Raw genomic sequence first — 20559 nt, 5'->3', positions numbered from 1 at the left:
TTATTAATTTTTAAAATCTTCTCAGAGTAGGAATTTAGGCCTCCTTAAATATATATATATATATATTTCTCTAAATCATCTTCAAATTCCTTTTTGTTTTCTGCCATTGTCTTTTCTTAGCAGTAATAAGAAGCCAAGTTTATTATCTACAGTATGAAGTAGTTCTTTCCTTTACTGATCCCCAAGTAACCCTAACTTACTAAAGATTGCCCCCAGTATACCCTTACTATTTTTGGATTTGGTGAACATTTTTTTGTTAACCTTAAAGACATGACTGTAGATGTTTCACACATTTTCCCAGCCAGACAAGACAGCTAATTTTTGTCAGTACAGAAGCACCTTCATTTAATTTGACATTTATGTGCAAAGTACTGTGCAAGGTTCTATAAGAAAAAAAGAAGACAAATTTAACATGATCTCTGCTCTCCAAGGAGAGTTCAATGGAAGCTTATGAAGAAAACCCTGCCTCATAGATTTGTAGTTGCATTTTAAGAGTCTTTTCATATAATTGTAGATATTCTTCTTTGATGCTTCCTGAAAACTCGACAAGGGGTAGTTTCTTAAACAGGAGTTGCATTATGGAATCTGAAACCATAGCAACAAGTGTTTCTTACTCTGTTACATTAAAATTCATTGGTCCTTCTTGTACTTTAAACAGATCTTTCACCCATGCATTGGTCGGTTGAAAATATTTGTTCACAAAGTTATACAGATCTTTCAAACGTTGATACCATCTCACTATATACAATATTTTAAAAATCGAATGTAATATCACCACCAATATCTTCAGAAAAGTCTTTACTTACTGGGAAGCTGTCAATATCATGATCATGAATACAAATTTTCCCAAAATTCTAATTTTCATTTGAAAGCTTGAGTTTCATCATTGGCAATAATTACTGTCAGATGTTTTCCTTGAAGTGACAGACTCACTTTGTTCACTCTTGAGAAAATGTCTGAGAAATACCCAAGTCTGAATGACCAATGTTTTAGTCATTCTTTCAATTAAAAATGGTATTCTGAGAAAAAGGGTAGCTTGTTCTGGTTCAGCTCAGAACTCAATTGTGTAACAGCTTTCAATGAAGACGGCCTTTGTACTTCAGTACAGAAGTGCATACTTCCTATTTCATCACACAGAATATTAAAAATATGTATATTTTGAGCTCAAAATTTAATAAAATTAATTTTTAAAATTATTTCATCAAGGTTTTGTTTTGGTTTTGATTTCTTACTGTGAGTGCATAACGTAACGGTGAAACATACAGTTTGGTGCCACTGCCTTAAATTGTGCTTTGGAGTTAGCAGTTTTATCCCCTGTTGCTTTATGCCATCAATGCAAGTGTCAACCTAGTGAAAAAGGCAAATAACCTCTTAGTATTATTATAAACATAGTTTTGACTTTGCAGGCCCCTTAAAGGGTCATTAGAACCCCCAGGTATCTACAGACCAAAGTGAGAATTATTGAACTAGATCATTCTTAAAGCCCAGACTGACACTACTCTCAGAGATCCCAATATTTATGCATTTCTGAAGAGAAGAACCCATTTACTTTTCTATTCCTAAGTCAGTTCTCTAGGTATAATAAAATAATTTTGACCTCAACTTCAGGTCAATCATTTTAATGCTTTTAATTGGATGCTTTTTAAAAGTCTAAGTTGGCTATATTACATGTTTCTTTATTCCTTTGTACATCTATGAGAAGAAGCGACAGCTTCTGCACAGCAATGGAAATAATCAACAGAGTGAAATGGGAGAAAATATTTGCAAACCCTGTATCTGATAAGGGGTTAACATCCAAAATATATGAGAAACTCAAACAACTTAATAGCAAAAAAACCAATAACTGGATTAAAAAATGGGCAAAGAATCTGAATAGACATTTCTCAAAAAATGACATACAGATTGCCAATGGGTAGATATTATAAAAAGGTGCTCTATGTCACTAATCATCAGGGAAATGCAAATTAAAACCACAATAGGATATCACCCCACACCTGTCAAAATGGCTCTTATCAAAAATACAAAAGATAGCAAATGTTGGCAAGGCTGTGGAGAAAACGGAACACTTGTGCACTGTTGGTGGGAATGCAAATTGGTGCAGCCACTATGGAAAACAGTATGGAGATTACTCAAAAAATTAAAAATAGAACTGCCTAATGAACAGTAATCCCACTTCTGGATATATATCTAAAGGATGTGAAGTCAGTATCTCAAAGAGACATCTGCATTCCCATGTTCATTGCAGCATTATTTACAACAGCCAAGATGCGAACACAACCTAAATGTCAACAAATGAATGGATAAAGAAAATGTGATATATGTGTATATATACTATATTATATACACTATATATTGTATGTATTATATATATATTATACACACAATGGAATATTATTCAGCCATTAAAAAAAAGACAATCCTGCCATTCACAACAATATGGATGAACTTGGAAGACATTATGCCAAGTGAAATAAGCCAGACACAGAAAGACAAATATTGCATGATCTCATTTATGTGTGGGATTTGAAATAGCCAAACTTGTAGAAGCAAAGAGTAGAATGGTGGTTGTCAGGGGCTGGGGGAGAGAGAAAGAGAGAGAGAAAGTTGAGTATGAGGAATTGGCTCACGAGATTATGGAAGCTGAGAAGTCCCATGATCTGCCGTCTGCAGATCATGGGGGAGGATAATTTAGTCTGAATCCAAAGTCCTGAGAACCAGGGGAGTCAATGATGTAAATCCCAGTTCAAGGGCCGGAGAAGATGAGGTGAGATGTCTCAGCTCAATCATCGAGGGAGGAAAAAAAAAAAAAAAAAGAGGCAAATTCCTCTAAACCCTGGCTTTTGTTCTAAAAGAGAAAATAATATCTAAAACACAATACCATTTATGTAAATTAATAATACAAAATATTTCTCAAGCGAAAGTATGTGCATGTATAAAGGATTGTAAACATTATATAGTGGGTGCTCATGTGGGGGAGAGAATGGTAATGTGAATGAAGGTAAAAAATAATAAAACAAGAGAGGAGACTTGAAAAGACTAGTGATGACAGTCTGCCGTGAGCATGAGAGACAGAGCAGATTTTAGAGTGAGACAGATTTCTATTTAAATTCCAGTTCTATCACCACAGTTTCCACACATGTAAAATGGAGATAATAATAATCCTTCCTTAAAGGGCTCTCGTGGGGATTAAATAAAGTAACATCTGTGAAGCACGTGGCCTGGTGCAGGTGACATGCTCACGGCTGCAGCACTCACTGAAAATAAGCTGGTGTCATCATCAATAGCAACAGCAGCAATATTCCATTATCATCACTGAAAACGTCTTGTTCCTCAGAATTCTTATCAGATGACGGCATATCTTGTCCAGAAATTATGTCGTGATAGGCTTCAAACAATTGCTCAGGTAACAAATGATAACTGTTAAGTTTCTCTGCATAGTAAAGGCGTGAAGAATTAGAAATTCTGCAGGGAAAAGTCCTGAATGGAGAAAAAGACCCAATTTGGGAAGAATTCAGAAGAAAGCCTAGAATAAAGAAGTGTGGGTGGGACATTCTTCAGGCCAAAATTTGAGCACTGTATGATATGAACCCTATGGGTGATGCTAGAGATTTTCAGGGAAGATCGGACACCTCACGAATTTTGAGTGCAAACAAGTTTCTTATGGAGGGACTTCCCTGGTGGTCCAGTGGTTAGGACTCTGTGCTCCCAATGCTGAGGGCCCGGGTTGATCCCTGGTCAGGGAACTAGATCCCACATGCTGCAACTAAAAAGATCCTGCAAACTGCAACTCAAAAAAAAAAGATCCTGCGTGCTGCAACTAAGACCCGGCGCAGCCAAATAAATATTAAAAAAAAAAAAAAAAACCAACTCAACTGCCTAAATACATGAATCACCTCCAATGACTTTAAAAAAAAAAAAATTTTCTTATGGAATCAGGTGAAGAGGCTGAGATCCATCTTCTGAGTGATAAGAAGCCAAAATGGTGTCGGCTTGTGTAGACTAAGGGACAGCTGATGGGTGCATTACATTCATATCATAGAGGTGGTGACCTGGTGCAGAGGTCAGACCTTGGGGGCAGGTTGTGAATGATGTGGGAAGGCCCACACAGGCCCCGGATGAGGCATCAGGCAGGAGGTGGGGAAGCTGGGGGCACTGCCTAGCCTGGCCCCTCCCAAAGCAGGCAAGTTATAATCTCTGTTCCTGGTATCTAGTTCCCTCCCTCCCCCACTCCTGAGCACCTTATCAATTACCTCCCTACTGTTCAGACCCATATGACTCTATCTCTCTTTTATCAACACATGCTCTCAAAACAGGATCTGAAGTGACCGGCTTAATTTAAAGGACCAATCACATTTCCCTAAGGGCCACCTGCATTTCAACAAGGACTAGCACATTAAGAGAAACTATGAGGGAATTCTCCGATGGAAGCTTTGGGCATCAGCAAGGAAGAGGGGAAGGGGCTGTCTTTAAGAGAGTTGACAGGGTCTGATAATGGATCTCCTTTCTGCCAGAGCTCCAAGGGAAGGAGATGCCCCAGTATTAAACAGCCACGGGTGAGGACAGAAGACGGCCCAAGGAGACATACTATCAGGTTGGAAAATTCATTAAGTATTTACAGGAGAATTCAGGTTCCCCATTGCTCAGGGTATGATCACATGGCTTGGAAAGCACAAGCAGCAGAGTTGGGAGGACAGTTCTGAGAAGCTTCTAAGGGGCTGATGCAGTGACTTCTCTAACACAGGTAAGGACTATTAGAACTGGGGCATGGTTGGGGACAGATGAAAGGAAGGAAGGCACAAGTGAGTGGAGATGCTATAGGGTGAGAGCATTGGGATGGGTAGGAAAGAAGTGTTTTCTAATTTCTGAAGGTTTAAGGTTTCAGGAAGGGAGAAAGGGGAAACATAACATTTCTATTCTTGACTGTGACACTGTAAGACAGTGACAGAGAAGGTGGTTGGTGAGTCATGCTTTTCTATTCACCCATGGGAGGATGTGAACCCTAGGTGAACGCAATCCAGTGTCAGCCTCACTAGGCCTCACACCAATGTCTGTCACAGGGAAGTGAGCAGAATAAACATCCTGGGTGGACCTCAAGCCCATGAAGATGTCTTTCTCAATTGAGGCTTATGGAGCCTGCTGGAGGATGGGGAGGAGGTGGGATGGGAGTGGGATGTTTTTGGGAGCCTGAAGGTGGCAGGTCACCTGCCAGAGTCTGGGGTTCTGTGTGGCTTTCGTGGGCTGGAAAGGGCACAGACTCTGCTCAGCAGGCCTTCTCTACGGGAGCTGGGGCTGGCCTGAGATGTGAGGTGGCTTCAGGGGGTGTAGGTGGGACAATGTTTGGTGCTTGGGACACCTGAGAGTTGACACATACCCAGCCTGTCTCCTGCTCTCTCCAGTCCACCGTCTTCAGGAATTAGAAATGGGTGGGAGAAGCAGCAGTGTCTCCGAGTACTCAGTGGTCAGCACTGGCCATCTTCTCTCTCTCCCTTCCCCCATCCCATGCCAGTGCATCTCCATCCATCATGTGGGAACTGACAGCCCTCCTGCTCCTGGGTGAGTCCTCAATGAGGTAACAGCGGCATAAGGACTTTGGGTGTGGGGAAGAGTGGGGGCCAGGCTATTTCTCTCTCTCTCTCTCTCTCTCTCTGTGTGTGTGTGTGTGTGTGTGTGTGTGTGTGTGTTGCGGGAATATTCAATCCTCGATTCGTTATCTATCTTTGGAGAGGAAAAGAGGAAGGGGATTTCTGAGAGCTGAGAGAAATAAAGGCAGAAGAAAAACAGGTCTTGAGACTTGTTGAATCCTTCCTATGGTCAAGAGAGTCCCTTTCTTTCCTCTCATCTCCAATATTCTCCTTCTTCTTGCTTCTTTATTTCTTGTTTTGCAGTTCCAAGCAGTGGGCAAGCTGGTGAGTATTACACATCCCTCATCCAGATTTTCTACAACTTCCACTCCAACCATCCTAAGTGACCTGCTTGGGTACTCCCCACTTCTTAGCTGTTCTGGGGTAGTGACTCTTCTCATGGCTCCTCAATCCCAGTGACTCAGTTTGCCTGTAGGCACTGGCACTTAGAAATGGTGCTGAGCAGGAGACTAGTTTGTAGCCCAATGTGGTCTCTCGTCTCGCAGGGATGGGTCCTGGAAGCTAGCGTTTTCTGAGATTTCCCAACCTCAGACCTCATCTTTGGCCACCTCACCTTGACTCTCTTTTTCACATTGCACCCTCCCATACCCCACCCTCCCAGCTACTCTGGAGAAGCCCATATTGTCTCTACACCCACCCTGGACCACAATCTTCAAGGGGGAAAGGGTAACCTTGCGGTGTGATGGGTACCACCCTCTGCTCCTGGAGCTCCGACCCATCAGCACTCTCTGGTATTTGGGTCACCTACTCCTGCCCTCTCACAAGAAGAGCATCGAGGTGCAGACACCAGGGGTGTATCGATGCCAGACACGGGGAGCACCTGTCAGTGACCCCATCCACCTCTCTGTATCCAATGGTGAGTGTTTGAGCATGGGGGAGGGGTAGCACACATGTCCTCTGGTAGTGATGGTCCTCCTGTGGGGGAGGACACTGGGCCACTCCCATTGGGGCAGTAAGGAGGGGGTTATATTGAGTCTATGGGGGCAGGCAGGGACCTGCTTGGCACTATGTGAGAGATGCAGTAAGCCTTGTGTGGCCCCAAAGGTCCCCTTACCATCATGCCACAATGGACACTAAATAAACATTTCTGTTCATTTAGTAGCTCAGAAGAGAAGAGGCTCCAAGGACCTGGTATACTGAATAGAGAACTTCTGAGGAGGGGGGTTGGGTAGGGAGAGAAAGGGCAAAGCAAAGCAGGAAAAGTGAGGGTCCCTGGGCAGGCTGCGTGCAGCTGGGGGAATTACTCCTGCTTGAACAGTGTGACGCTTCTCTGTGCCTCCCATCACTAAAATACGGCCAATGAGAGCATCTATTTCTTTGGTTGTTGTGAAGATTAAAAATGAATTGATTGGTTTTCAAAGAAAAAAGCAGATGAAGAAAGCACTTCAGCAAAATTTTATTATAGACACGTACACATGCGTACATAAGAGTCAATTAAGAAACCAATTCCCTGGGGGATAAAGGATTTCCAAACAGGATAAGAGAAATAACAGTAATTTGTTCATTAGGGCACAGGATTGGCTACTTTGTAGGGAATGTTATGTCATTTTAGCCTGGTAGGCTATATTTTGTATTCAGAATTTAAAGATCATCACTCAGTGCTCAGATTAGCACTTATACTTCACATCCATACTCTGTGGTTTCTTGTTTGGAAATTGATAGCGAGTACAGATAAGATATTGAATATGATAGACGGTAGTCACTGCTTGCGGAACTGTGAGTAGCACAGAGATTGTGGCTATCACTTGCGGAATTCTTTCTCGATGGAAAACACCTAAAGTGGCATCTAGCAGACACTAGGGCTATGTAAGTGTTGGCTATGATGATGATGGTGATCAGGTACATAAGGGTGCTGGGGGAGGTGCCTAAGTCTGGGGGTGGGGTCAGGTAAGTTTTCTCAAGGAGACAGGATCTAAGCCCAGATCTGCAGGATAAGCAGGCCTCAACTACAGCAGGTGAAGGGGTCTTCTTGGCAGGTACAAAGCCTCTGGGCTCAGAGCAGGGCCAGTTCTCCCAGCAGTCCAGTATGCATGGACTTAGCCTGCATTAGGAATGGAAGGTGGAGAGAGAAAAGGAGACATGGGGCAGGGGAGAATCCTGAGATGGTGCTGAAAAGGTAGGCAGAGGCCAGGTCAGGAAGGCCCTGATACCATCCTAAGGAGTTTAAACTGGATTCTGATGGGCATGGCTCTTTGAGGCTGGAACCAAGTCTCAGGCATCTTTGTCTTCTCAGTACCTAATAAAAGGCTGGTCTTCCCCTTTCCTTCCCACTCACCTTCTGATGCTTCTTGTTCTGAGGCTCCTGGGGTGTCCAGTAAGGGGGGAGGGAGTTGGTGAGGAGAAAGGGGGAGGACGGGGGAGCAGGGAGGCGGAGAAGTATGGGAGACCCATGGCTGGACTTTCTCTTGGAGTCTGTTTGTGCTGACTGTCGTAGACTGGCTGATCCTGCAAGTACCCTATGCTGCGGTGTTCGAGGGCGAGCCGCTGGTCATGCGCTGCCGCGGTTGGTACGACAAGGTCGTCTACAAACTTCACTACTACCACGATGGCCAACCCGTGCGCTACTTCCACTCCAGCGCCAACTACACGGTGCCCCAGGCGCGCGCCAGCGATAGCGGGCGCTACCAGTGCTCCGGCACCATGCGCATCCCGGTGGAGAGCGCGCCCATGTTCTCCGCCAAGGTGGCCGTGACCGTGCAAGGTGGGGGAGACTTGGGGCCGAGGAGGGAGGCAAACGAGCCCTGGGAAATTCTGGGACAGAAACCAGGCGGGGAAAGGAGGGGCGGAGGTTACATTAGCTGGCACATGGCGGATTTCTCTGCGGGACCAAGTACACGTTCTCCTCTCCTCCTCCTCAGTGAAGTCGCCCTTGATCTGTAGCCTGCGTGGGGGCAGGTGTCCCTTCCCCCCGATACACATCCAGCTTCTTACTCCGGGTAGAGACCCCCACATTGGGGGCAGCTCTCTCCGCAGCCCCAGCCAGAAAGACAGCGGCAGTAGATGGGATCACTGTGGGACTGGGGCGAGGGAACTGCTCCTGAGCGTCTTGCGAAGCAGGCGCAGCGACTCCCTTCTAGGCTGGAGAACCCGAGCTGGGTGTCAGTCGGGAGGTGACACGAAGGTTCATACCTGGTCCCGCCTCCTTTCAAGATCTCCCCTCCCTCGTGGACTCGTTCCCCACATTTCAAAAGACTTTCCTCCCTCCACGTGTACACAGAGCCTCCTTCCTGGTCGGCTACGGGCCCTTGTGGGAAACCGGGAGAGGGGTCGTGGGACCGTGAACCAGCCGGACCTGGTTCCCTGGGACCCTCGCGCCGGCCTAAAGTGCATCCTTAGCCACTGGGACTCCTCTCCGCAGAGCTGTTCCAGGCGCCGGTGCTGAAGGTGATGGGCCGGGTGGAGGCTCGCGGCGCGGCCCTCGGCGGAGTGGTCTTGCGGTGCGAGACACTCCTGCACCCTCAGAAGCGCGACACGCCGCTGCAGTTCGCCTTCTACAAGTACAGTCGCGCCGTGCGCCGCTTCGACTGGGGCGCCGAGTACACCGTCCCCGAGCCCGAGGTCGAGGAGCTGGAATCACACTGGTGCGAGGTTGCTACCGCCAGCCGCAGCGTCCGGAAACGCAGCCCTTGGCTGCAGCTTCCGGGGCGGGGTGAGTGACTGTCCTTCGGGAAGCCCACCCGGGCGGGTAGCCCACCCGGGAGGGGAGCACTGCGTCCGCCCCTCTGGAATGCCTGTCTCGCCGGCCCCCCTCTTCTCCCCGCGCTTCCATCTCCATCCCCCATCTCCGCCCGCCTCCCCCTTCCTTCCCTCCTCTCCACCTCTGTTCCCACCCTCCTCACTCCCCTTACTCTCCTCCCCGGCCCGGCGCTTCTCTCCCACCCCCACCACCCCCATCCCTTGCCCCCTCCTTACTCCGCAGCCCTTGTGAGAAGGATTTCAGCCGTGCGGTTCTCTGTGTGTTGCGTTCACAGGTTCTCCCCTGGACGTGGCGTCCACCACCGTCCCGGTCCCACAGGCTGCGGCTTTGGCGCCCGGTAACAAGCCGCTTTCCTTCAGAAAGCCCCCGCTGTCCATATCGGTCCCGTCGGTCACCTCCGTCCCTAACACCACCTCAGCCGGGCTGCTGTTCCCCGCGGGCGGAGCCCCCACTGCTGGGCCACCGGCCTGCGCTCCGCTGACCCCCTTGGAACAAACCACTGGAGCCCTAAAACCCGACATGGACCTTCTGCTCCGAGAAATGCAGCTGCTCAAAGACCTTCTCAGCCGGGTGGTCCTGGAATTAAAGGAGGCACAGGCCTTCCCAGAGCACAGGGACACACTCGAGACCCCCGCTTCCCACTTTGCTGTGAGTCAGGGAACCCCTGAGACCACTGCTGTGGAGAGCTGAGGGAGGGGATGGTTACTGCCCCCTCTCCAGGCGTATCCATCCCTGGTCTCTCCTGCTTCCCGTCACGTGGAGACGCTACAAAGCCATCTCTGCATCCCTCTGTCTTACTGTGGCTTATAAAGTGTGGTGGCTGCCATGTCAGTCTAACACAGCACATCCTCGTAACCACAAGGCCTTCCCTCTGATGGCTCCCTTCCCCTCACAGATTTCAGTAAGGAAGGAGAAACCTGTTATTTACTACTTTGAGGTATACGTTTGGAAGTTGAATTTAGTCATCCTTAGCTTTTCATATAAATCCACCCAACATGTATTTCAGCACAGGCAGTTTTTTGGTACTTAAGGTTATTTGGTACTAAGCTCTTTGGAGCATTTAAGGGTCAGGTTGTAATTATTCATCATGACTTTAATGTTAAATTTTAAAAGACTTTCAGTTCTGTTTCTGATGAGTGTATACCCTCAAAGTCCTGGGCTAGTTTTAGAGAGGGAAAGGGACTTGTGTGGGCCTCCATTCCGGGTTAGAAGGGTCAGCATACTGTTAGACTCACCCAGATGCACCTCCTGCACCAACATAGCTAGACAGGCTGATGGGCTCTGGTGGCAGCAGGCAGGCCATGCTCACTTTAGCCTAACTGAACAAGTGGTACTATTAGCATCAAGAAATCTCTTTGAAGAAAGATTAAGACAAATTCTCAAAATTGCTGAATTCTAGTTTTTACCATGTTCTTACCTCCCGAAGAGCCATTCCAACACTAACATACAATTCAATTTTTATAAGTCCCTCATCTGCCTACTAAAACTATTGGTTTTCTGCAAGTCTGGTGTGAATTATTCCCAGGAGGTTTATTTCTCATTGGGTCCTTATCCTTCATCAGTTAACGTTTACTGCTAAGGCTTAGAACTGATAACAACTCTACCCTCCCATCCTTCTACTTGACACATATTCAGTCACAATGCAATTTCCCATTTCTTTTTGAACAATTAACCAGAATAACATCAACATACTTCATCCTTTTCTTCTTAGTATTATCTTCACCGTGTTATTACTGCAAAGTCACTGAAATTATAAAAATGAGAGAGGCAGGTGGGTACACACACAAATTACAGTGCAATGTGATAAGTGCTCTATGAAACACTGGGAATTCAGAGGAGGAAATTGAATCTTGAAGGAAGAGCAAGATTTCACCAAGAAGAGATGTGAAAAGATTGAGGGGTAGGGCATGCAGGCTGAGGGTGCAAAGGCAAAGAGACATAAAAGACCGTGGTGTGTTTGTAGAGCTGCAAATAATTGAAAGTGGTTGGAGAATTATGCGTATTTATGCATGTGTGTGTGTGTGTGGGGGGGTGTTTTAGGGAGAAGGTGGCAGGAGATGAACATGGGGAAGTAGGAAGGGATCAGAACATGGAAGTCTTGTTAAGAGGTTCTTTAACCTGTTGGATATTTGGAAGAATTCCTTACTGAGGGCATCAGTAAGCCTTACTGGAGGAGAAGCTAATTTGAAATTACAAAAGAGCAATCAAATAAACTGACCTCAGTGGACACTTGCTTAACCCTGAGGAGTTATGTCCAGGCCCTATGATCCAGTACTGGGGTTCTGGTTTACAAGGGTCTTTGTGGTTCTGATTTCCACCTTTCTAATGCAGGCTTAGCTCACTTCTCAGAACTCTCCCCCAGCAAGCCTTCCCTGGCTAACCCCACTCTACTCCCGTGTCGCCTGAAGTTTCTGCCATCCCTGATCTAGACAGGAAGTGACTAGCATTAGTATCAAGAGTCTAGGTAATCAAAGAATCGAGTCATTAAAAAAAATCAGTTGATACGTATAACTGATTCACTTTGCTGCACGGCAGAAATTAACACAACATTGTAAAGGAACTATACTCCAATAAAAATTAATTTAAAAACTCAGCTGATCATTTTTTAAGAGAGCAAAAGGGTGAAATAGCCATTCAAAAGGGAGTTTTATCTCTTCAGTATCTCCTCATTCACACCTTGTTAGCAGCTACAATATCTTTCTTCCTGTCCTGACACATACCTCCATTTAGGGTTAGGGATATGGGGAGTGGGGAAGAACAAGAACTTATGGGTTAGAATGATGTGTGTGTGGCGGGGGGGGGGGGGGGGTGGGGGGTGGGGCGGGGGAAAGAGTGAGTTTTATGCCCTCTAGTCTCCACTGTCTTTAAGCTCCCCAGCTCTCGTTGATCTTCCCCTACAATACCTGTTAATGATCTCCCGGGAAGACCTGCACTAAGGAAATATCAAGAGATATCAGACAGGCAGCTTACTGGCCATGCTCCTCTGGGGAAAAAAAAAGTCCTCATCCAGCTTCTGTTTAAGGTTCCAGCATGCATTTAGGGAAACTTTGGGCTAGCCCAGGCTGCCTAAGGAGAATCTCAGGCTCATTCCCAAGCAGCAAGGGTAGCAACAAAATGCTGGAGAAGCCTGGGGAGGAAGCTGCTTCTCTCTGGTTCCCTGATCACTTCTGTGTCTCAGACTCAGACCTTGACCCTAAACCTGTGGGAGTCCATACCAGATACCAGGCAAGGAACGCAAATGTCCTCCACCAGAGAGCAGAAAGGGTTCTGGCAAGTTTCATTTGGATCTCAGCTTTACTCTCTCATTCTGTCCTCCCTGAGTCTAAGTTTCTTATCTGGACTTCACTCTATAGAAAGAAGGAACTCCACTCTTTGGGTTCTACACTTATGACTTTTCCCGTAAAAGAGTGAATCAAATCCTCTAGGTTAAAGTCCAAACTCCCTATCATGACATATATAGAGGTCACAATGACCACTTGCTCTTTCCCCAGCACACCAGCCTCTTTCATACCTCTGTGCCTTTACGTATACTTTGGCCTCAACCTCTATTGGTGGGGAGTGGACTGCACACGCCTTCTGAGCTCAAGATCTCTCATTTGTCTAAAGAGGGAAATAAGAGTACCCTTATAGAGAGAGACAGACAAATAAACAGACTTTTTCATTACTAGAGGTTTTAAGACATGGGATGCTAAGGTGCTTAAAAGCATAGAGGAGGAGCACTAAGCTCGGTGTGGAGGTTCACAAATCACTTACCAGAGAGATGACATTTGCCAGTCCCTAGTGATGAGCTCTTAGATTATTTTTAAACTTTTGCTGTTTTAAATTATGTTGCAATTAATGTTCTTACACTGTATCTTTTTTTTTTTTTTTTTTTTGCGGTACGCCGGCCTCTCACTGTCGTGGCCTCTCCTGTTGCGGAGCACAGGCTCTGGACGCGCAGGCTCAGCGGCCATGGCTCACGGGCCCAGCCGCTCCGTGGCATGTGGGATCTTCTCGGACCGGGGCACGAACCCGTGTCCCCTGTATCGGCAGGCGGACTCTCAACCACTGCGCCACCAGGGAAGCCCTACACCTATATCTTTATGCACATATTTGAACATATCTGTGGGATAAACTCCTAGACTTAAGTAGAGTTGCTGAATCAAAGAATGTGAGCCTTTTTAAATTTTAATAGATATTTTCAGATTATGCATGAGAGAGCTTGTTTCTCTTACCCTAGTCAGGATAGCATATCATCACACTTATATATTTCTTAATTAGACCCAGAGAACCTCTTGACTCTTTATCTGCTATTGATTCCCCCAGTTGGATCTTGGTAACGTTACTAACCTTGCGTTGTGCAACAGCCCAGCAGTACAGTCCTTCCAGAGTTGATATCCCTGTTTGTAATCCTAATCCATCCCTCTTCTGAATTCTTGTTAGCTGGTCTGCAATTAACTAAGAGAAATGTACTCCTGTCTATATTTCCTTATTAAATGAGAACTTTCTGCCAAGTAGAGCTCTTATTCCCAGCCAGGTCATCCTGGTTCTTCACCAAATTCCCAACATGTACTACAGTTTGCCCATATTGGTTTAGTTTATTCCCCAGTCATTACACCTGCAAAGATAATTTGTTTCAATGCTTGACATTCTAATTATAATGAGGACTCATGTAACTGTACATCCCTGATTCAGCTAACATCTGAGGCTGAAGAATTGGTATAGTACATGTTAGCCTTTTTCAGTTCAAAGGAGCCAATCTCATTACAGTGATGTGGGAAATGACCTCTCTCCCGTTTCTTTACAGTTAATATGCTCTTAATGTAGCGTGTTAAGTTGTAGTAGCCAAGCTAATTAGCTTTGGACCTAGAGGTGACAGAGTATAGAAATTAAGAACCCTGGCTAAGCCGTTAATAGACTTGGGTTCAAACATCACTTTTACTACTTACCAGCTGTGTAGGCTTGGACGAGATACTCTGTCTCTGAAGTTGGGTTTCCTCATCTGCAAGACATAATTATAATAGTGTCTTCCTTACAGAACTGCTAGAAGGATTAAAAGAGATTATGCAAGTAACATACTTGGTAGAAGCAGTAAATTGTTATTATGCCTGTAATTCACTGAATCTAAAATGACGTTGACTGTAGGTTGCACCATTAAAGAGAAGAGTAAGAAAGAAAATTGTGGCCAAGTAGCCACACGATGTCTTTTAGGCTTAATTAGAAACAGAAAATTAAAAAATCAGAATCACTCTAAATATTCATAAAAAAGGACACTATAAGGGAAATAAATTGGGTAAGGTATTCCTAAAACTATTTCACTTTCAGAGTCTGACTTTTCTGAAACACTTTTCCACTCAGATTTAGCCAAGTCTGGGTTTTCCCATTCTTGTAACATACTCTTTCCTGTGAAGAGCATTAGTAACGCAGCGTTTCTTAAAAGAAGCCATAACAAGAGTAACAGTTATCGTTGCCAGACTTTTAGGCTGGCTTTGCAATTATCTGGAGTTAGCTTACTTTTGACTTCTACTTCAGGAATGTTGCTAAACATGTCTGCTTCACCACTCACTCCACTTCTCCTCACAACCTATGAATATTTCACCTTCATCTCTAGAAATTTCTCCCAATATGCTCCCACCCATTCTTAAATTTTGATGCCAGTACTTTAATGTACATGCTTGCTTTAAGCAATGAAAACGATGACAAGACAACAATTATAAGATGCATCGTGGTTTCAAAGATGTTAAATGTAGTTTGAAAAAAATTATTTCTTAGGATTAATAAAATACAAAATGCACCCTAAAAGCAAATCTAGGAAAGCAAATTTTAAAATGTCTAGAAAAAAAGTTACATATGACACTACATGTAGCCTGAGACTAAAGGTGGACTTCTTTTGAGTTGAAGTGGAGGTTCTCAAAAATCTGAAAGGAATTTAAAGCCTGTTTAGTTCAACCAAGAAACCACTTATTGAGACCTTCTAAACTTCTCCTGCCATGTGGCCACGCTTGACTTTTTGTGAGGATGTGGTCCTTATTACCTCCCAAGGACAGCCCACTCTATCTCAGGATAGCTCTGGTAATTAGAAAATTCTTCCTATGGATAATGAGCAAAATGATTTTGCTATAGCTTCTACTCACTGTGCCTCCTAGGGTTACACAGAGCAGATCTAATTCCTGGTCCTCTTGTCAGGGCTTTAGATGTTTAAAGACATTGCTTAGGTTATGCTTAGTTTTCTTAAAGATAAACTTGGTTTCAGTGTTTTCAACTGTTCCTAATTTTGAGTTCCTTCTCCATCCTGGCTTTTCTTTCTTTCTTTTTTTTTTGGCGGTACGCGGGCCTCTCACTGTTGTGGCCTCTCCCGTTGCGGAGCACAGGCTCCGGACGCACAGGCTCAGCGGCCATGGCTCACGGGCCCAGCCGCTCCGCGGCATGTGGGATCTTCCCAGACCGGGGCACGAACCCACGTCCCCTGCATCGGCAGGCGGACTCGCAACCACTGCGCCACCAGGGAAGCCCTTTCTTTTTTTTAATATTCAGAGTTCTTTTTTTTTCTTTTAAAATTTATTTGTTTATTTATTTTTGGCTGCGTTGGGTCTTTGTTGCTGCGCGGCTTTCTCTAGTTGTGGCGAGCGGGGGCTGCTCTTCATTGCGGTGCGTGGGTGCGTGGGATTCTCATTGCAGTGGCTTCTCTTGTTGTGGAACACGGGCTCTAGGCACACAGGCTCAGTAGTTGTGGCGCATGGGCTTAGTTGCTCCGTGGCATGTGGGATCTTCCCGGACCAGGGCTCGAACCCGTGTCCCATGCATTGGCGGGCGGATTCCCAACCACTGTGTCACCAGGAAGTCTCCATCCTAGCTTTTCTGAGCACATCTCCAATTGCTCTATATTAGGTTTAAAATGTGGGACCCACAACAGAATGCCGTTTCTCAGGTGGGTGTGTCCAGGGAGAATGAGGCAGGAAGGCAGAATTTTATTTTTATTTTTTACAATTAAGCAATTGCACTTGTGACAGGATGTCAAGAGTGATATTTCATGATACAAGAGACATGGAATTCTGAAGCCGGATCATCATACCCAGAATTTACAAAGGAAATGGTTAAGCATCTGTTCCCTGACTTTTGGACTCTGAAATCACATCAAGGAGATAAAAAGGGGTCAGAGTATGGAGAAGAGAGAAGGTCTGTGAAGGTTTCTTTGCCATGTGAATAGTCGCCATCACAATTCTTACTCACAGTGGGGAGTTTTGGAAAGTTTACCCTCTCCTCATGAAGCCTAATAAGGGAGATGCCCATGAACTCACCCAGAGAGGTCTGAAATGTGTTACCCACAGTAGGGAGACACAGGGAACTAGGCCTGACTCACATGTGAGAAAGCTAAGGTGAATTGTGGCTGTAGGATGGAAGAGCCTGTTTTGGGATTCTGCACTACAGAAGTTGCTGGGACAAAGCCATGTGTGTATGTATTTCCATAGTCCATGAAAGACAGAGAGCTGGCATGGGTTCCGGTACAATAAGGAGGGGTTGAATAAAGCACTAAAAAGCTGGAGATGAATCTAGATTCTTAGGGGTTGAGGAAAGAGGTGCAAGTGCTCTCCTGGAAGAAAGATGCATCTGCCTTGAATGGAGGAGAGCAGTCCCCCCAAACAAACACCTCTAAAAAGTCCACAGAAGTGCCCATGGGAGAAAGAATTGGACAGTCACTTCCAAGCTGAGACAGCAGGAAGCTGCCCAGCCAAAGAACTTTCTACTTCTTTATCTATCCTCCCTCCCTTCCCTATTCTCTCCTACTTTGGCCTAGGTGAGGTGAAAAGGAAACAGACACTGAGGAGAGAGGGAGGAGGTATGGAGAGAGAAAGAGAGAGAGAGAGAAACCAGTCAAGTTCCTTTCCCAAGTCAGGACCTAAACTGAGTAAGTAGGAGAACAAAGAATTATCTCTGAATTAAGATTGAAGGGCTGATTAACATCTAGGACTGGGCACTCTAATTCATAAATTGAAACTATGCTTGTGACCTAAAGTTGTTAAAAGACTATCCATTATCAAGAGAAGCACAACAAGCAGGGACTGGCTCAGAATTTAATGTACACATGAATCACCCCGGGCTCTTCTGCAAATGCAGATTGTGATTCAGTGGGTCTGGGGTGGGGCCTGAGAATCTGCATTTCCAACAAGTTCCCAACTGATGCCAGTGCTGGCATTTTGGGTCACACTTTGAGAAGCAAGGGGAGCAGGGGATTACCCCACTGAATGAATTTTAAATGGATTATAAAAGATTAAAAAAGCTACATTTGGGGGAATTCTCTGGTGGTCCAGTGGTTAGGACTTCCACTGCAGGGGGCCCATGTTCAGTCCCTGGTCAGGGAACTAAGGTGTCATGTGGCAAGGCCAAAAATTTTTTTTTAAAAAAGGTGCATTTTCAATGTTCATTTCAGCACTATTTACAATAGCCAGGACATGGAAACAACCTAAGTGTCCATCGACAGATGAATGGATAAAGAAGATGTGGCACATATATACAATGGAATGTTACTCAGCCATAAAAAGAAACGAAATTGAGTTATTTGTAGAGAGGTGGATGTACCTAGAGTCTGTCATACAGAGTGAAGTAAGTCAGAAAGAGAAAAACAAATACCGTATGCTAACACATATATATGGAATTTTTAAATAAATGGTTCTGAAGAAACTAGGGGCAGGAAAGGAATAAAGATGCAGACATAGAGAATGGTCTTGAAGACATGGGGAGGTGTGGAGGGGAAGCTGGGACGAAGTGAGAGAGTGGCATTGACATATATACACTACCAAACATAAAATAGATAGCTAGTGGGAAGCAGCTGCATAGCACAGGGAGATCAGCTTGGTGCTTTGTGACCACCTAGAGGGGTGGGATAGGGAGGGTGGGAGGGAGGGAGACGCAAGAGGGAGGGGATATGGGGATATATGTATATGTATAGCTGATTCACTTTGTTATAAAGCAGAAACTAACACAACACTGTAAAGCAGTTATACTCCAATAGAGATGTTAAAAAAAAAAGGTGCATTTTGATCATGCCATGAACTGTGCTTTCAACATATCCTGTCTGCTATAGTCCATGGAATGGATGCTCAGGGTCCTGCCTCTCACCTCAGCACCACAGAGCTAGTGCCTGAACACTGGGATCGCTGCTATTGCTACTGCAGAAAAAACCAACAGCTTCCTCAAACTGGTTCCGGAAGCAACAGAAGCTGCACCAGTATAGCCTCTACCTCACTTGTACCTTCCATATGTTGTCCAAGGGCTTCTGAGTGGCCAGACCTAAGTTACACCCCGTACCTAGCTGCAAGGGAGTCTCAGTCCCTTTTAGCTTTCCAGGCTCTGCAGTTCGGGAAGACACTTGAGAAGGTAATGAAGTGGATGTTCACCCCACCTCCTCAGACAATAAAGGGCTGAGTCCTACCTAGGCTTTTACTGCTGTAAAAGACCTAGAGATTTAGTCCAACTTGTTAATTTTAGAGATCAGGTGATGGAGACGCAGAGACTAAATAACTTGTTAGTGGTGGGGGTAGAAATAGAGCTCAGGTCTTTTGACAAGGAGTTCAGTGTAACCTAAAGGATAGCCTCTCTCCCAGGAGGAAAGTGATATTGTCCAGCCTCATTAAGCTTATTGCTTGCAAACCCACCCAAGATGCTGTTTTCATCTAAGGCATACCTCTTCAACCCCCAATTTGTATTTATGTAGTTCATTTGGGGGACCAAAGTACAGAATCTTACATTTATCTTTTTTTGAATTTTGTCTTTGTTAGCTTAATAAGACAATTTTGGATCCCAATGTAGTCCCTCTCAGCTGTAACACATGCAGATTAGTAAGCATGTCTTCTGCACCGTAATCCAAATCACTATAAAAAAAAAAGTTGAATCAAACAGATTAAAGAAATTTAGATGATGGCTCTATCTCACTAGAAATTTCTCTCATGATTGCCATGGATCCATTTTTCTCTCTTTGGGTACAATTGTTTAACCAATTACCAACCTATTCAATTGCTCTAATATTCAGTCTATATATCTCACCCTTATCTACAAGGAGATCTGTCTAAAAGACTGGAGAAGTACAGATTCAGTGGGTGAGCATTTCCCCTAATCTGCCTGTCTAGTCATTGTCAGAAAAAGAACAGGCTGTCAGGGCAAGACTGTTCTTGGTAAGCTCATGCTGGCCCCTAGTGGGTGCTTCTTCTCTTCTCTTCCACCTCCTCACACCTCCTCCTTCACCCCCGCTCCTTCTTCCTCTTCTTCTTCCCTTTCCCCTCTCCTTCCTCTCCTTCTTCAGTTGAGGTAAGATAATTGACATATAACATTACACTAGTTTCAGGTCTGTAAGTAATGATTCAGTATTTGTATATGTTGCAAAATGATCATCACAATAAGTCTAGTTAAAATCCTTCGCCATACATAGTTACACAATTTATTTTTGGTGATGAGAACTTTTAAGATTTCTCTTAGCAACTTTCAAACAGTTTTATTAACTAAGTCACCATACTTTCTATAGTTGATAATATTAGAGCTAATATAGCTGCTTCTTTTTATAAGTACTTACAAGACATTCCTGCATTAACCTGCATCATTTTGGATTAGAGGCAACCAGTAATGCTTTGATAGCCTAAAGGTATAAGGTATAGAAGCAGATGGGGCTCATCCAATATCCATTTTCCATTTAGTGACCCCACTAAAGGATTCTGAGACCCTTTGTGAAAGGGGCTGTGGAAAGATGAGGCCTATGCTGGACATGTAGTAGCCCCTTCCCTCCAAAAGGGCTGCAACTCTGCATGGCCGCTATTAGGACTGGATGTGGCCAGTGGGACTGAACACATGTCCCAGGATCGCTTGTGAAGTCTCAAAACAAATCGTTCATTTTCAGACATATTGGGCATATACTTAATGAAACATTCTCAAGTGTCTTAGCCCTCATATCCCTGCGCCTTCCCCCTCAGTGCTCTCTGTCTTTCCAGCACCTTTCCATTCCTTTCTCCCTCATCTCTCTCTCCTTCACCTGTGGGAAAGACCCAACTCAAATGCCACCTTCCCAGAGAATTTTTCCCAGTTTCCTCCAGACAAAATAAGTTACTATTTTTTTTTTCTGTCTGAGCCCCCAAGCGTTTTGTTTGTACTGTCAGTTTAACACATGATTTGGGTATTCACACCCCTGTCTGCATAGTGGAAACGTGAGTCTAAGGGCTTCATCTTATTCCCACTTTGGGATCATATAAAAATGCT

At 44.9% G+C, this 20559-nt stretch overlaps 1 protein-coding gene across 4 annotated transcripts; it reads left to right on the top strand.

Annotated features, from left to right (window-relative positions):
- The first annotated feature begins 5522 nt into the window (after positions 1-5522).
- Positions 5523-9918, top strand: FCRLB (Fc receptor like B). Of its 4 annotated transcripts, none has more exons than XM_030847444.2 (6): positions 5523-5553; positions 5886-5906; positions 6244-6498; positions 8077-8343; positions 9146-9291; positions 9614-9918. In XM_030847444.2, exons 1-6 carry the CDS (start codon positions 5523-5525, stop codon positions 9818-9820), a joined length of 927 nt encoding a protein of 308 aa, XP_030703304.1. In that variant the 3' UTR covers positions 9821-9918. The 4 variants fall into 4 exon arrangements, with proteins under 4 accessions (XP_030703304.1, XP_030703306.1, XP_030703305.1 ...); XM_030847446.2 differs by having other exon boundaries at positions 9105-9291; positions 9614-9821; XM_030847445.2 differs by lacking the exon at positions 5886-5906.
- The last annotated feature ends 10641 nt before the right edge of the window (positions 9919-20559 follow it).

The sequence above is a fragment of the Globicephala melas genome, chromosome 1, assembly GCF_963455315.2.
Source record: "Globicephala melas chromosome 1, mGloMel1.2, whole genome shotgun sequence".
NCBI lineage: Eukaryota > Metazoa > Chordata > Mammalia > Artiodactyla > Delphinidae > Globicephala > Globicephala melas.
Note: the sequence above shows the minus strand (reverse complement) of the source record. Positions and strands in the feature narration are given on the sequence as shown.